Genomic DNA, 18,468 nt, shown 5'->3' with positions numbered 1-18,468 from the left:
AAAAAAAAAAGGCACAGTGTGTGAACATTGCTGTACTGTACTCTGTACTTTTTTATTAAAGACTTTCGACATCCTGTGTCATCGTACAGGGCATCACGCTGAAGATGAACGAGTCAAACCACTGCATCGTAGCGAGGATCATGCACGGGGGGATGATCCACAGACAAGGTACGCTCCCACAACTCCCAGTTATTCCTAAACATCGTTAAATGGCATTTCAGAGTTGGCTTCCGACAAGCTGTACAACTCAGGTCAGGTTCACTATTCATATATATAATGGACAGAAAACAAAAAACACTTTGTCTGTTGGGACTACAGTGGCGATTTGTTGCTTTGTCTAAAAAAATGCAAACTAAAAATCAAAGAGCTACTGAGGCGCTAAAGGAGTGCATCTTACACAGGGAATAAAAATGTTTATCGTTCAGGCAAGGATGACGTTTTTAACCCTCATGTTGTCCTCGGGTCAAATTTGACCCATTTTCAGTTTTTTCATCACAAAAAATGGGCCTTCAAAATAAGCTGAAAATGTCAGCATAAGAAATATCAAATAGCTTTTGTAAAAAACATTTAAAAACAACACCCACAACATTGAAAAAGTGACAAAAATGTCAGAATAAGCGATAACTTTTTTCATGGTCGACGGGAAGACAACACAAGGGTTATGAGGGTAATTGCTCAATTTTTTCGGCTTAGGTTATAGCGTCTAGGGTTGGGTACCGAAACTGGTGCTATTAAGGATCGGTTCAGGTACCGGCACCATTTTAAAAGTATCTTTTTAGCACCAGTATCGGAAATAACCCGAAGGATACCCAATAACCCAAAGGATACCCACCTCTAATGTCTCTCTTGCCCGGTTTCCCCTTTGAGGTCTAAGGGCATTTTCACATATCTTCTTAAAATGTACCTTTTTATGGTATTTGCATATAACCGATACCAATTTGTTTTGTATCAAAATGTTCAGAACCAACTCAACTTTCCATATAGTGACGCCCAGATTTTTTCTAAAGCTATGTGTAAAGATTAATTTGGGGCTAAAGTGCAGAAGACTAGCAGAAGAAAATCTGAAAGCCACTTGGTCTGTTTCCTGTAGATTAATAAAAACATATTTGCTGCGATCTAAACTCTATTTTCCGAAGTAAATGAAATATTGACACAGCCAGACAAACAGTTTTGGTGCCATTTGACATTAGAAGTGAATCAGTAGACGTAAAATAGTCACAAAGTCTAAATGTAGCGTGCACTTAAACTGATTTAGATGGATTTATGACAGGATTTGTATTGTTAATTGGTTGCAGCGGTGTCTGTTAGCAGTTAGCTCGCTCGGTAGCCGCTGAGCCGTAGCGGCGTGCAGGTACGTTTTGGTACGCGTGGATGTGGCCTAAATTACACCTGCTTGAATTACACCCACCCCCCACCACACACACACACACACACACACACACTTGCTTTGTATAAAACCATAGACCGTTCATATATATAATGTAGATAAAGGTTTTATTATTATCTTTATACTGTAATTTTCTTTTTCTCTCTATACTGTATTCTTCTTGCTGAAAACTGCTGCAGGGAGGCATCCCAAAGGATTAATAAAGAGAAGTCTAAGTCATATATACAGTGTATGTATAAAACAGGGGCTAGCGTATTTTCTACACACTGTAATGCTTGAGCTCTCGGCAGCGAGGATTAACAAAGCCAAACCAACCATCAACCTAAGGGAAAGCACAGCAGCATAAATAACAGGCCTAATGACCCCAGCGCCATAAGAACTAGAAGAGAGCGATTAGGCAAGGTGGGATTTCTGTTTTTTTCATTTAGTTTTCCCTGAGATCCCAGAGGGAGGGGGTGGGAAATGGGTTTTGTGTAATTTGTGTTGTTCTGTATTTTACACCATTTGACACCAACTGTCATACATTGTGGAATGTATTCTCAATGAATAAATGATGTAAATGGTGCTAATAAAAAAATCAAGAGATCCAAACTATCCCTTTAAACAGAAGACCAAAACCCCGTAGTGTCTGCCGCAGCTGGTTTGTCTCTGCTCTTGTGTTTAAAGGCAACATTTGCTCTTCTGTTTTATCGCGACGGTAGCATCCTGTTAATTAATCCCCAGTTGATTTATTGCGTGATGTGTGGAAAGCCTCCTCGATTACAACTACTACGGTTGTGATGGGGAAAAGAGCAACAGAGGCTGTTGAAATATAGGGAGGCTGTTTAATGGGGAGAAAGGTGTTGATTCTCCTCCTTTCTTGTGTCCTTTCAGGAACGTTGCACGTAGGAGACGAGATCAGGGAGATCAACAGCATCAGTGTGGCCAACCAGACTGTTGAGCAGCTGCAGAAGATGCTGGTGTGTGCGTGTGTGTGTGCGTGCGTGCGTGTGCGTGTGTGTGCGTGCATGCGTGCGTAGGTGTGTTAGTACATGCTTCAGTGTATCTCTATTAGGGATGTAACGATGCATCGTGAATTGATATTAATGTGTTAAGATGACAACCGATTGAGATGCAATTTCTTAACGTCCTCGAGCGTGATCTACTTTAATTTCACTTTTTTGACTTCAGACGTCACTGTGTGTTCTTAGTTTATTTATTTGAAGAGATTTTCTGTTTAGTTTGTAATTTTATTTGGCTTTCATGTGTGGATTATTTAAGAAAAAATACAATTTCAGTTGCACTTTTGGTAAGAGTTGTTTTTTACAGTTTTTAGAAATAAAGGAACACTTTTTTAGGTATTTGTCTGCAGTTCATCCTGAGAAAATTGTATCGTTACATCCCTAATCTCTACAGTGTTCAGCAAAATGTTACACATGCAGACCAAACACATGAAACTCACCGTGTGTGTGTGGATGTTGTGGTGTGTGTGTGTGTGTGTGTGTGTGTGTGTGTGTGTGTGGTGTGTGTGTGTGTGTGTGTGTTGTGTGTGTGTGGGTCTTTCTCTCTCCACAGAGGGAGTGCAGGCAGCATCACTTTCAAATATTGCCAGTTACCGGACGCAGGGCTCCTCGTGTGAGGTAACCCTCCTCCTCCTTCCTCCTCCTCTCTTCTCTGCTGACTGTGAGCTCCTGTTCTGGTTACTACTGCTGGCCTGGTTACTGAGTGTGTGTGTGTGTGTGTGTGTGTGTGTGTGTGTGAGTGAATAGGGTGTGTGTATGTGTTTTGCTGTGTTTTGCTCGGGCTGGGTCAGATATTCAGCACACCAATTTCCCAACCAAGATACCGGAACCGTCCCTCGCCTCCTCTGATCGTGTGATTCAGGAATGAGCTCCACCTCTCTGTGTGATCCCGTCCTGTTACACACCCTCACACACTACAGGGGTGGACAAAATCACAGAAACACTACACAACTCAATTTCTATACAGTACATACAAGTCTTTCTGTTATTTTGTCCTCCCCACACACCACTAACTTGCACACAGCGAGGAAATATGCACATGGGTTACCACCAGTGTTTCTCAAACCTTCTTCCAACCAAGGACCACTTATCTACAGTGTAATTTAAGAAAAGCTCATGGTCCCCCTTATTGCCACAAACATCCCCCAAAAGCCTTGATCCATCTTGTCAGTTGACAGTAACGTATTCGATCGTCTGTGTCGTAAATTAGAGACGTCGTCTCAAATCAGTCAGCTTCATTGCTGAAGTCTTACAACACAGAAACAACAGCCAATTCACATAATGAATGAATGTGCACACAAGTTTATTTAATATTTAAAACAACTCATCTATGCTCCTCACTTTTAAGCTTTGGAGTCGCTGGCAGGCAGTGTAAAAAACACAGTTTTGAATTTTAATATTAAATAATGATATTATCCAAATGTATTTAACGGACCACCGGGAGTCGCTCGGGGACCCCCAATGGTCCACGGGCCACTCTTTAAAGAATACTGGTTCACACAAACTCAACAAAATAATATGATTCACCCAAAGTTATTGACTAGCTGGTGAACTTAGTAGAGCATTAAAGGGCAACTACTGTTTTTATGGGCTTTTTCCTTTACTAAAGTGACAGTGGATAGACGTAAAAAGGGGGAGACAGATGGGGGATGCCACACAGCAAAAGGCCCCAAGTCGGACTCGAACCCGGACCGCTGCAGGACTCACCAAACATGGGGCGCACGCTCTTCCTGGGCCCCCATTTTTGAATTATCAAGTTGTTTATAAGCTCTCTCTCTGCTCATCATTTATGGTCAGCTTATAATTTAGATTTCAGTGTTTCTAAATGTAAGCTGAGACTATATTTCAGTTTCCATCTTCTACATTTACTAGAGCCGTCCTTGACTAAATAAATTCTCAGTCGACTAGCACTCAGGCAGTTGTGTTGATTTAATCGACAGATCTTTAAAACGTAAAAGATCTTAAGCAAATCATTCAGCATGAAGCGTCATTTTCACAGTAAAACCTAAATAGTTAGTCTTTACATTTGAGTTTGTCTCTTAAATCATTCCATAAAACCGTTTATTTAATCTTAATTTCCCGCAGCAGCCCGGCAGCTGCTCCGTGAGCACAGACACAGTAAATCCCTGAGCTGTGAAGGTCTGTGCAAGCGATGACCTCATGCTCTCTCAGATGAGGATCTAGCAGGAGTCTGCCACCCCCCTGTGGTCATGTGACGACGTGCAGGGCAACTGATTGGTTCGCCCAAGTCTTCTTGACGCATTTCATTACGTCAGCGCTGTGCTGGCTCGTTTCATCTGTGTGTGGTGTGTGTGTGTGTGTGAGAGAGAGAGAGAGAGAGAGAGAGAGAGAGAGAGAGAGAGTGAGTCGCTGCTGCTGATCTGTGTGTCTTATTTCAGAAAGAGTCCCCCAACACCTCCACCATGCAGTCCCCTGCCAACGGCCACTCCAGCATTAACAGTTCTATCTTGGTAAGGACCCCCGTCCCTAGAAAACCCACAGCCGATTTGGCTTCCTTCCCCCCCCCCCCCCCGCCCGGTGCGTCTCATTTGTCACGTTAATGTATATTATGTCTATGCGTCAGTTGTTCCGTTTCACATCCGGATTGTGTTTATCTCTGTTTCATTTTGAGTTGCTGTAGTAGATGAGCAGTAGGCGGTTCATACTCTCCCGTACGGAAGAGCTCCAATGTCGATCACGTGTCACATGTTTTTGAGCCAAAGCCCCCTGTGTCCGATATCTCAGTTAACAAATTGGTGTGCCTCGTAACGCCTGCTGCGTGCTGCGCCTCTTTGCTGACATAACACACTCGGCCTCCTGTGCTCACAGTCATACGGGGGACCCCCTCTGGTGGGTCCCCTAAAACCTGATTGGGTTGTGCAGTTCTTTTTGTTTGTCCCGCCGAGGCTCCACACAGACACTGTGCTGGTGCTGCTGATGCTGCTTTGCTTGCTCTTCGCTTGCTAGGTTGCTCTACAGCAGGATGACAATTACTCTGATGATCTCTGTTTTTCCTACAGAAGATTATTGCTGCAATCTGAACTGGAATAAAAACATATCTGCATCACGTTATTATGGGAAAGCTTTACTGTAGTTCCAAGATATTTCCATATTATTACAGCATACAATCTCATCAAGCTGTAACAAGAAAATGTTCTTGTTATTACAATCCACTATTTATCATGTTGTAATGTGAAAGGTTTCACATTAAAATAATACATAAAATCCCGTTATTACGTGAAACTTTTCACACTATAACGTGATGCTGATACGTTTTTTTCTTTTTTGGGCGTGGTAGCAATATACTTCCTTACTTTTCCACTTCTTTTGTCTTTTTTTTTTTTTTTTTTTTTTTTTTTGCAAGAGCAGACGCTAGATTGCAGATGGATGAGCATGCATGGTGTCAGTTCTCAAAGGGACGTGAATGTTTTGAAGTGTAAAGTTTAATGTCGCCTAACCATGTCTCTCTGTCGTCGACGGTTTGCCTCCGCAGGACCTGCCGTCCACCATTCAGCCCAAGGGTCGACAGGTGAATACCACTCTCTCACTCGCCTGTAATCTCCTTACACAACGCTTGCATCCCTCCCCTTTTATCAGGGTTCCTGCAGGTTTCACCAAGTCAAATTTAAGACCTTGTTTAAGACCATAAGGAAGACTTTAGATCAATATCACGAGTCTGATGTCAGAGTCTGGAAACGTTGTCTGAAACAATCCCTCACTGGCATTATGGGACTGGTGTCTAGATTGGCTGCACGCTGCAGTACCTTCAAAACAAAAGCACCAACAGACATTTTATTGATCCTGCAGAAATTCATCTTGCACCATACAGCTCGTCAGATAGACCGACAACATACACAACAACAACAACAATACACAAAACCAACCATCTCTACATCATAAAGTAGAGAAGTGCATTACCAGTGGGCTATTAATAGTAGAGTGCAACATCATTAGTGACATTTTAATATTATACTTAAATACAGTATCATCCAACAGAAAGGATCAAGTTATTTTCCATAACGTATTCAGTAATCTAATGCTGGTGGGAATAAAGGATTTGCGAGCCCGGTTGTTTTTTAAAGTAACTCAAATAAAGATACTTACGTCGTGGTTCAGATCTTTTGTATTGAAGCAGGGATGTATTTAAGTGTAGGCTATATTTAGAATATTTTCACAACCAATGCGTCACTCATGTTGGTCTCATTTGTAGTTTTAATACAGCAGATCGTATTTGCACGATGGCGGCGAAAGAGAGAACTACAACACCACAGAATAAATAACTAGAAATATTCAAAAGTGCTGCGGGAACCTTTGAATAATCATTAGCACCTGTGTACAATTATTTAAGACCTAGAACACAATACTTTAGCAAATTTAAGACAAAAATATTGGTTTTAAAATATTAGACTTTTTTTAAGACCCAGCGGAAACCCCGTTTATAAACAAGTGTGTGTCTCGACTTCTCCCTAACCTTCTTTTTGGCTTCACAAAACTCTTCAGTCTGATTCAGATTCCTTTAGTAGATAGTTTTTCTTAATTTATTTTGTATCAATTTTTATTTTTTTTGCAATTGTAAGAAATTAACAGTGACAAACAATGAGACGCAGAAAGAATCCCAAGGCCAAAAAATAATAATAATAATAATAATTAAACAGAGGAAATACGGGAGGGAGGGAGACAAAACAACACATGCAGAAACAGACACAAACACACACACACACACACACAGACGGGAACACACAGACGGACACAAGACAAGGGACCAATCCCCTGGCTACAGCCCGCTGTAGCTGTTCGGCTGTTGTCGAACCAAAGAGAGGAGCGGACAGGCTGCATCTGGATTCAAATTAAGCTTTGTTCAGAGTGTTTTGGGGAATTTGATGTGATTGTTTTGGAGAACATAATGCTTCCCTTCAAGTGTAAGAGGGGTATTATTGCAAATGCATTAGTCTGTGTGTGTGTGTATATCCAGCTGGTAAAGGAAGCCAAAGATAAAGACCAGTTGCACACACATCTTCATGATCAGAGCTTTAAATTAACTTTTGTGACCACCAGCCAACATGGCTAGTACATTTTTAAAGTTGCCGGCCTATCAGGTTTTCCACTAGCCAATTCTTTTTCCCAGGGAAAATAAAATAGATAATGAGTGCTGCTGAATACATTTAGGCATCCATATGTTTTGATGTGCTTGGGATGATGGTTGGTTCATAAAATATAAACGTTCACATTTAATTTACTCTTAAAAAATATCCCATCATCACGTTTTGTCCCCCCTAACTAACTTTACTACTTGATTTCAGCTCCTCTGGTTTGTTTTAAACAGTTCAGTTCGTTTCTAAGCCAAACACACACCAAACCGTCCACATTTCTTGCCTGAAAAGACCAATCCGGGAACACATCCATTTAAACAGACGCTTCGCTTTATTCAGCACCTGACGATTACAGAAGGCTTGTATCACGTGGACGTGGCCACATTTTTGTTTTCATTACTTAGAATTCCTCATGGGGGCGACAGAAACTACGCACTACACCTCTAACTTAAATCGCTTGGTTTATGAAATCAGAAACAAATCTTCTACGGTCATATCTACAGATTGCTTGTTTTGTCTGGCAACAGTCCAAAACCCAAAGATATTTATTTAGCAATGATTTAAAATGAAGACAAGAAGCAAATACTCACAGTTTAGAGGCTCTTACCAATGGATGTTTCAACAATTTTCTTCATGAATCATTGTTTTTTTTCTTCAATCAATTATTCGATTATCTAAAAAGTTAAAAATGTAAATTTTCTGTCTCTCTACTAATGGTTTTAGCTCTATACTTGCGTATCACATACTGTGTTGCCGTCTTTACTTACTGACATACTGCAATACAACTTAACAAACCCAAACCCAAAATAGACTCATTTGGTTTTGGCCAGACTCTTTTCCAGGGTCACGTCTCTATTTCTGGAACTAAGAGTTCTTATGAAAACCTCTACTTGTGTGTTCTTCCAGTGATATTAAAGGGAATATACTGACTAATTATCAATGCCCGCCGTTTGTGTCATCCGTCTGACAGTGTAGCCCTGCACTTCCAACTGTATGTGTGGTAATAACGGCACAGGCATTGTTGAACCCTGCAGAGTCTAGAGATTATACCCTAACCACTAATCCCCAGTCAGATATTAATTCATGGGGAACTTCTACCTCAAGCCATCTAGAATCGTGTGTCTGTATAACAATCCCCCAAAACAGTCACCTCATCCCATCAGTGTCTTTGTGTTGCAGGGTTCAAAATTAACTTTTTGGTTCATCAGCCAATTGGCTTTAGTGAATGTAAAAATGTTACCAGCTACTCAATAGATGACCCTTGTTTCTTTGGCTGGTGAGTGAATACCATCTACCAGCCACGTGCGTATTTTACCAGCATTTGGTTGGTGGATGGTGCTCATTTTAAACCCTGTGGGTGCACTAGTGCTGCAACTAACAAATAATCAATTAGTTGTTTGAAAATGTCATCTTGGGCTTTGGGGAGCACTGATTACTCCCTTTAAGCTGGGAAAGTCTAGAGCAACTAAGATTACTTGATTAGTTGTCAACTATTAAATTAATCGCCAACTATTTTGATATAGTAATCAATGTAATCCTTTATTAAATTAAGGTAAAAATGATCGGATTGATCTATAAAAAATGACACTCTCTCCTCTTCATTACTCTGAAAACTATCCATGCAGTTTGCCTTTCTACGGCAGCGACTAAAGATTCTCTTCATTGTCGATTAATCTGCCGACTATTGTCTTAATTAATCGTTTAGAGTTTGCTCCAGAAAAATGTCAGAAAAATGGTGGAACTTGTCTATCAGTGTCAAGATGACGTCCTCAAATGTCTCATTTTGTCCACAACTCAAATATATTCAATTTACTGTCATAATGAGAGAAGAAACTAGAACATATTCACATTTAAGAAACTAGAATCACAGATCTTTTTCAAACCGGTTTATCAATTCTCAAAATAGTTGGCAGTTACTTTAATAGTTGACAGCTAATCGGTGGATCTTTGCAGCTCTGGCGTGCACCTTCCTGACAGACATCATCAGTGTCCTCTGAGATAATCCGACATCACTCACTTGACATCTAACTATCTCATCTTTTGATGTGGCCTTGGAGGATCTTGTGATTGTACCGACAGCCGATCCTGCCAGCAGAGGGCAGCAGAGTCCAGCTGGGCAGCCTCTCAGATGGCGCAGCTTGTTCTCAGCATCATTAAATTTGCTCTTAGTTTATAAAAGCTTTGACAGGAAGTACAGTACATATTTAAAGTGTTACGAGGGTTAGACTACTTTCTGTCACTCCAAAAGAGAAGTTGTACCCCCCTCCCCCACCCAACCTTCCTCCCCCTCCACCAACCTCGCCCACCATACTGCTGTTCAGACATTGCATAGCCGTTTTTGCTGCATGATGTGTGTGATGCTTTCAAATCCTAGATTGTATCGAGACCTCCAATCAAGGACAAAATGTCTGTAAAGGTAAGAGACAGCTTCTCCCATCCCCTCCCAAAAGCAAACAGAAAACACGTCTACACTTTAGTTCCAAACACTTTTCAACAGATCCCTTTCACACACAGTGTCGACTGTAAATCAGCAACAAACATACATCTGTGTGGTTAAAACAGGAATAGAGCAGGATAATGACTGCTGTTTTTGAACTAATGGACACATAGACAATGCCTGTGCCCTAATTACCTGTGTGATGCAAGGCTCATTAAAAGCCCTTCCTTGGAAACCAGTTTCCAACCTGGCAACTAAAAAATAACACCCCCCCCCCCGAGAGGCCACTGCTCATTACATCAGCTGCCACGATATGCAAAAGTGCACCATCTAGCCACTCTTATCTTCCTCCTCGTCTGTTAAATTTCTCTTTCTTTAATCTTCCTCGGTTTCTCTCCCAACAATCGCATCTCTGGCATCTTTCAGTTGACACGCCACTGCCTATTTCACAAACCCTAGTCTTGCATTTGCACGTGTACTTCGCACACAGCAATCAAACCTATCGGTCCCAAGACGTCCCGGTTAGAGAGTTAATGTCATAAACATAACCAAACAGACTTGCCTTCTTGCACCATCCAAATGTTCTTCAAAACTTGCCATTTTTAGCCTGTAACTTGCTAGCTCGAAGTTTGTTGTCATTTTCTCGAAGCCAAGGGATTTTGAGAACAGCAACACGCAGAGAGCGGAAGGGGCCTGACATTCTGCGCATGAGCCACACGCCAGATGTCAGGCTTTATCCTGGAAATGTACTTCCATTGATCCAGACTACAGTGACACGCCACCGCCATTCATCTCTTAGTCAGCTGCGTCCTCTAACATCTGCGTTTTCCCGCCACAGATCTACGTAAGGGCTCAGTTTGAATACGACCCCTCCAAAGACGAGCTCATCCCCTGCAAGGAGGCCGGCATTCGCTTCCAGGTGGGCGACATCATCCAGATCATCTCCAAGGACGACCACAACTGGTGGCAGGGCAAACTGGAGAACACCAAGAATGGCACGGCGGGCCTCATCCCGTCGCCAGAGCTGCAGGAGTGGTGAGAAGGAAAAAACACACACTGATTATGGATAAAAGACGAGGGTGCACAGAGTTCAATGTTAAGATTTTAGTCTATTTGTTTTTTCTTTCACTTTGGGCAAGTGTAAAAAAAAATCTACTCGCCCGAAAACAATTTACCCCTATACAAATTTTTGTATTTTTGTATTTTTTTTGTTTTACGATAAACCTAACCAATCGAAAAACATCAAATTTGGAAAAAACAAAACAAAACTGGAAAGCATCAAAAATGTAATTTATTCCTGAAAAAATCAAACGCATCAAGCACCAACTTAATTCTTGATTGGCCAATGATACGTTGAAATTATTCACAAAGTGTTCTTCCTGACGGGTACAAGATAACAATGACCTCATTTATGACATGCCTGAACGTAGACGGGGTTAAACCCCCCCCCCGCCCGATCTGCCGGCGATTGGATTTCACCCTGCAGCTCAGGCGGGAAACCTGGACATTATTCTATCCTGATTCCATTACAAATGTGTGGGGACCAATCCCAAACTGGCCTATCCACCTGGCGGATTTAACATAGTGACGATAGAGAAGCAACCGAGCAGCTTAGTTGTTTACATTCAACATGGCGGCCCCCGAAGCGCAGCATCTCGTTGCTGTCGCTGCTACGACACCCGGATCGTTGTTCTGATTGGTTGAAGGACTCTCCAATTGCGTACAGAGTCATTTGACCTCTGCCCCTGGATCACACCTCTTGTGCAGTAGAACATCCAGAGCAGACTCCCCAGACTGATGTTCAGTCTGAAAAGATTGAGCTTGGTCTGGTGATAGCCAGACTGGCCCGGACGTGCAAGTGGGTTATTATAGTCGGACAACTCTTACTGTTGAACCCTAGTACATAGAAACCATTCCTCCACATTAGTAGGGGTGGGACTCACCAGATGCCCCAAGATACGATGTTATTGTGATTTTAGACACAATGTTCTGCCATATATTACAAGTTATTACCTTTTTTCAACTTCAAATGATGTCCCTAGATGAAAACTATGACTCCAGAGGAGGACAGACTTAGTTTATTACGTGAAGTAACAAAAAAGGGAGAATATGGTTATTTTTTTTGTTTTATTGTCCTGTCTACAAGGGCCCTATTTATGATTTCTTCTGGCTGGATGATTATTAACGAATCGTGTTTTGCTTGGAGAAAGGAACCTTTTTGTAGCAGATTCTATTTGCCGAGCTCTGGAGAGAGCACTTTGTTCAATAACGAGCTGTAAAAATAACTTCTCATTTTGTGAAATGTAATGAAATATTTGAACACTGGAACTGACATTTTGGTGTCTTATAAACCCATGAGGGTTGGGCAATTTCTATGCAAGACACAGAAAAAAAATGTTGTGCTAATCCTGATATGTTGAGAACCTGGTATCACTGTGACAGCTCTCCTCCACAATCATCCAAACTTCTAAAGTTTCAGTCTTTTTTTTGGACGTTTTTGTCAATTTAAAAAAAAAGTTTTTGTCGCCTTTTTGAGGGTTTTGTTTCAAAGTCTTTGTCGCTTTATAACGACATCTGACATTTTTGCTGGTCTTTTCTTTTGTTTTAGCAAGTTTTTTTTGCAAGTTCTTTCATTGTTTAGTCTCTTCTTTCGACAATATTTTCAATGTTTTTTTGTTTTTTTTCAGTAAACGAGACCTCCCTAAATAGTTGGAGATCTCTACCTCCCCAATATTGAACCCAAGGTTACGCCCTTGCCTCCACATCTATACTCCTTCAGCTCAACACTGAACCTGACCCTGTTTGTGTGCTTTTGTGTTTGTGTTAGGCGAGTGGCGTGTATAGCCATGGAGAAGACCAAGCAGGAGCAGCAGGCCAGCTGCACCTGGTTTGGCAAGAAGAAGAAGCAGTACAAAGACAAGTATTTGGCAAAGCACAACGCAGGTACACCACTCACACATGTTCATAATCACATGCATGTGCATGCAAAACAACATGCTGCAGACTCAAACATTTTACATAGGGTCCACACCAGTGTGAGAGCATGTGTCACATGCAGCGTTTAGACTCAGCCTGTTTCTGGTCGTTGCCATGGTAAAGTTAGTTACCCCAAGCTTTAGTCTGAGAGAACGAGACGTTGTGACCAGGAAGACCCAATCAGGCGGAGAAACGTTGGCGTCAATGTCAGTGTTGTGGTTGTTGAGACTGCAACACAACCAGAAGTGTTTCCTAATGTCTCCGGTTTAGGGGCTCGGAAACACCAGAGCATGGGGGAATGAGAGGGGGAATCCCCAGAGTTGGGGGAATGAGAGGGAGAACACCAAAGCAGGGCGAATGAGAGAGGGAGAACACCAAAGCAGGGGGAATGAGAGAAGGAAACACCAGAGCATGGGGAATGAGAGGGAAATGCCAAAGCAGGGGGAATGAGAGGGGGAATCCCTAGAGTTGGTGGAATGAGACTGGGAACACCAGAGCAGGGGGAATGAGAGGGGGAACACCAGAGCAGGGGGGACTGGAGGGGAAAACACCAGAAGCAGGGGGAATGAGGGGGGGGGGGGGGGGTGGATAAAACAGAGCAGGGGGAATGAGAGGGGGAACACCAGAGCAGGGGTAATGAGAGGGGGATTATGGTTTGATATTTGCGTGGGCAGTATGTTTGTGGGTGATAAGCATGTCTCTCAAACTGTCTCCATCGACACCTTGGCTGATGTCCATTTCAAAGGTTTTGCGTTAATATTTTAAAGCATGCAACTCAGAACATAAAGGTATGGAGTCATGAAAGCATGAGTGCATGGTACCCAGAGTCACCTGCATCTAGCCACTCCACTCATCCCTCATGTTATTGACAACAGATTTGATTATTAGTTACCAGATCATGTTCATGTTTAACACTTTCATTGTCTCATTCAGGGTTTGTTCGCACTAACATTGAGGCATTGAGATTCTGGCCTTTACCAGGAATTCTCATCCAAAATCTGTTTCCTTCTCCCAAGAATGAATTGCTCATTTATGTCATAGCCAAGTACAAGTACAATTTTACCTTGCAGTAGTGGTTACTTTACATGCTAAAAAATGGCAGCGTACAGTTCAGTTGTGTGGCAACAAATCATTTGGAATAAACAAATTAAAGAAGCAATTGTGTAAACTTAGCTTTGCAGGTCTCCATCCCCCACATCACTTTTTTTTCATTCATGGTCCAAATCAGGAAACTTTACATTATATTTCAACTCAGCAAATTTCTTTATACACATGTATACACATACAACACATGTATTGAGCATAATTTTTTTATTTATAAAAAAAGGAATTACAACATGTTTGTTTTCAGCGAAACTGAGCTATTAACCCTCCTGTTGTTTCTAAAGTTTCTATATAAAAAATTTGGGTTTCCTTCAACCAAATTGTAAAAAAAAATAATAATAACGGCAAGATTTAAGAGCACTGAAAAAGTGACAGAAGTATTAAGGAAAACAATAAAAACGTCCCAAAAAAGCAGAAAAAATTGACAAAGACATTGTAAAAAGTGAGAAAGAACTTCGAGAAATGTTAGTCAAAAAGGGACAAAAAAAAAAATTCCGAGAAAGCTTAAAAAACGTTGTCAAAACAACAACAAAATTGTCCAAAAAAGTTGACAAAGAACTTTGCGAAAAGTATCAAAAGTGTCTGGAGGTTTAAACTTAAAATTTTGACCCAGAAAAAACTAAATGTTAAAGGGTCTACAGGTCTTGCTATTGAACTTTCCCAAATTTAAATCATATCAGCAAATTAGAAATGTGTAAATAACACAATTCTATGACCAATTATCTGCTGTTTGAAGTCGCACTTAATTTATGGCTAGACATCCCAGTTTTCCCAGTAGAAGGAGTGAAATATATCATTTAAAAAAAAATCCCTGCAAATCTTTAACCCTGACTGATCACAGTCTCTGCTGTTGCTGCACCATGTTAGGGCCACACAGTGACGTATCACCAATTAACAACAACAACAGTATATAGGGTTACAGTGCAGCGCGTCATACCCTGAAATCCACGCCAACCGCGGGGGTAAATGACTCTCCGCTCTCCATTGACTTGCATAGCGTGAAGGTTTCTTCCTTGTCTATTTTGTCTCCTAGCAAACAACGGAAACATGCCTAAAAGCTGCTGTGTGGTCATATCCACTACCAACAACCCAGAGTTTTTTTAAGTTTTTATAAGCTGCCAAACCGCAAAACTGAGCTTTCATGAAGACAAGATTGGAAACAGACGTGAGGAACCAGCAGGGAGAATGGGAAGACTGTGGGATCCTGACACTAAGCTAACGTTATGTCCGACGTTACGTTTCCGCATGCATTTTGTTACCAAGTCAAATATCCAAATGTTAGTTTTAGCCAAACTATATGTCTCTAGAGGCTGTTTTATACTTCTGCATAAAATCTACACCATTGCTACGTATGTAGTTACGTGAAGGCCCAAACCTACGCCGTAGCCTAGCGTGCACCTCTTAAAAAACGTAGCTACGCGTTGCGGTGACGCACGTCGCCCGGCCGTGGCTTGGTGGCGTTGCATTCCACTCATTTCCTGGGTCTCATTCTACATAAACAACATGAAATCAAGGAGAGAGTTAACTTTTCCTGCTACGGATTTCCCAAAGTGGTTAGAAAGATAAGGGGAGACACTTTGTTTCTCTCACTAGGACTCTAGAGTTGCTACTGCTCTGAAGATAATCACCATCACCCTCTCTACCACAACCACCCACCCCCCATCCCCTACATACACACACACACACACACACACACACACACACTGCTATTCCCATATTTATTAACCATGTTAAATATCCAAATGTTAGTTTTAGACTAACTATAACTCTGTTGGGGTGAGCTCTCGCTCACCCAGTGGGCGCCCTCGCCCCATGTAGGCGGAGTCCTGCAGCGGCGCAGGGTCTGAATCCAACCTGCTTCCCTTTGCTGCGTGTCATCCCCCATCTCTCCCCCTTATCCAGTGTATCCAATATCACTATAATAAAGGGGAAAAAATATATACAAAAATGATCTTTAAAAAAAAATAACAACCAAAGCTTAGTGTCTCATCATTCTCTTGCTGGTTCCTCACTTCTGTTTCCTCTTTTGTCTTCATTAAAGCTCAGTTTTTCAGGTCAGCAGCTTATGAAAACTTGAGTTCTGGGTTCTTTACATTGTTGTATGTGAATATCACCACACAGCAGCTTTTAGGCATGTTTCTGTTGATTGCTAGCAGACGTAATTGACTAGATGGAAACCTTCAATCAAAACAAGTCGATGGAGAGCGGAGGGTTGTTTTTCGTAAATGCACTCTGTCTCTATTGTGTATTTTCATCTCCATTGCTGCCACTGGGAACAGCTGCCCAGCGGTTGTATCTTGCTGTTTGTGTGTAACATTTTTGTAATTCTGCTGTTGAAACCAAACCATGTTATGACCCCTCCTCTTCATCTCTCTCGCTTTCTCCTACTGAACGGCCTCTGTGCATGTAAGTAACAACCAGTGACAGCAACCAACTCCTCTCTTCTGCTTTCTCTCTCTCTCTCTCTCTCTCTCTCTCTCTCTCTCTCTCTTTCTTTCTTCTCTTCTCTTCTCTTCTCTTCTCTTCTCTTCTCTCGGTTGACTTTATTAACCCTGTAGATTGAATCAGCTGTCCATGCCAGCGTTTCAGTTTTGTTTCTGTTGATTTGGTCGTAAAACAACAGAAAGCTCAGATCAAACTGAAACCACGTAGCTTAGTTTGTGTGTTTCAGATCGGATGTGCTGTGATGTTTATCTTAACCCATTTTCTAATCCATGTATGGTCAACTGTGCTCATTAGCAGACCCAGAAGACACTGAGTATGTTCAGTATGTTAACTAATATTAGTATAATATTCAACCTTATGTTCCACTAAGATTCTCAAGTTGACATTATTCCTAATTTTATACGGGTCATGTAAACAGTTTATTCTATTTGGATATTCAGAATAAAATATACAGAATTTTCTGATTAAGACGTGTGATATGCCTGTATAATTCAGGTCTTAAAAACCTTCTTTGGACATGTATGTAGCGCAGTGTCAATCAGGGTCTGTACTGCAGTTTGTGACCGTTTACGGCCTCTTGCTTGTTTACGGTTTCTGTATATATAGTGTGTGATTGCTATTGAAGGGCTCCTGGAAGTTGCGTGGGTAGAGACGTCAGGCCAAAAGAAAAGAGGGGGAATCACAGCTTCTTTTAAACATTATCAAAGACTTCGACATCAACAGGTTTTTGGATATGAACAAACATCACAACGCCGGCCCTTTTCAAGGAGGAGGTTGAAGAAAAGTATAAGGGACGCTGTGTTCACACGCTCCGACGAATCCTCCACCGCTGGAACACAAAAATCATATCATATAATATATATATATATACATATAAATCATATAAGTCATTAGTCGTGTAACCAGCTTAGTCGAAATATTGTATGTTCAGGATAAGTAAAAGAAAACTGAATATTATGTGCATGTGAACGAGTCAGTAACGTAAATAGTCTCTACTATAGTCAGTGGGTTCACTCTGTTCAGCCTGTCACTTTAAGTACATTCATCACCGTCAGTGACTTGTGGGTATTGTATTTCATCCGTCAGCGCCCTGAGATGCCGGCTGCGTGGAGGCTCGTGTTACAGAGGCTGAGAACACATTGTACAGAGAACAGCCACGCATGGTACAACATGTGGTACGCTCCGCACAGCAGGCAACCAGCAGTCTGCCGCTTTTATTCTGCCCCGTGTTCTGTTACGCTGAAAAAAGGAAAACACTAAAGCACGGGCCTTCAACGTTTTTTAAGCCAAGGACCCCTTAAGTGAGAGATCTATTGTATAAAAGTTGCATATTAAACTGGGCCTACAAAAACATGTGGGTGCCCTAAAGCCTTTACACATATCTTTTTGTGGCCCTACAATACTAAGCTATTAAAATAATAACTGTCGACATGATTTAATAGCTCATATGTTTTACTAAGCAGTAGTGCTGTCAAACAAAATATTTAATCGCGATTAATCACATTACTGTCATAGTTTACGCACAAGTAATCGCAAGTAATATATATATATATATATTCACACTAACATTCTCACTTGGATCAAATAATCTCACACAGTGTGACACTGTCCATCAATAAAAGGGTGAAAGAAATACTTACGTCTCACGCTCGCCATCCACTCAAAACGTAACGTTACTACTCTTTGAACGGCTCGCAAGCCCAAACGGCGTGTGTGCGCGGCGTGCCGGTTGTTAGTTTCCGGGGTAGCCAGATCCAGTGGGTGTTGTAGTTTTTCTAAAGTTACTAGTTGTTGCAACAGCATGTGAAAAAAAACAACAACTTTTGTTAGGCCAAAAAGAACGTTAATCTCGCCATAAAGACATTGACACCATTAAAATGGGTTTGCGTTAACGCCGTTAATAACTGACAGCACTACTAAACATACATTTGCCAGAGTGAATCCTTATGATTAACTGTATCTCTGGATACCTTTGCAGTGGTTCTCAAACTTTTTTTGAATTGTTTTTTTTTTTTTTAAAGCCAAGTA

General features: G+C 41.4%; 1 protein-coding gene across 1 annotated transcript in view; it reads left to right on the top strand.

Moving 5' to 3' along the window:
- Window positions 1-18,468, top strand: part of caska (calcium/calmodulin-dependent serine protein kinase a) — a 195,624-nt gene that overhangs the window by 168,863 nt on the left and 8,293 nt on the right. The window contains 8 exon segments of the mRNA XM_032529385.1: window positions 90-168; window positions 2,261-2,348; window positions 2,942-2,968; window positions 2,970-3,006; window positions 4,788-4,859; window positions 5,882-5,917; window positions 10,754-10,950; window positions 12,743-12,858. Of these exon segments, the coding sequence (XP_032385276.1) occupies window positions 90-168; window positions 2,261-2,348; window positions 2,942-2,968; window positions 2,970-3,006; window positions 4,788-4,859; window positions 5,882-5,917; window positions 10,754-10,950; window positions 12,743-12,858 (652 nt within the window).

Source organism: Etheostoma spectabile, chromosome 11, assembly GCF_008692095.1.
Source record: "Etheostoma spectabile isolate EspeVRDwgs_2016 chromosome 11, UIUC_Espe_1.0, whole genome shotgun sequence".
NCBI lineage: Eukaryota > Metazoa > Chordata > Actinopteri > Perciformes > Percidae > Etheostoma > Etheostoma spectabile.
This window is presented reverse-complemented; position numbering and strand designations above follow the sequence as displayed.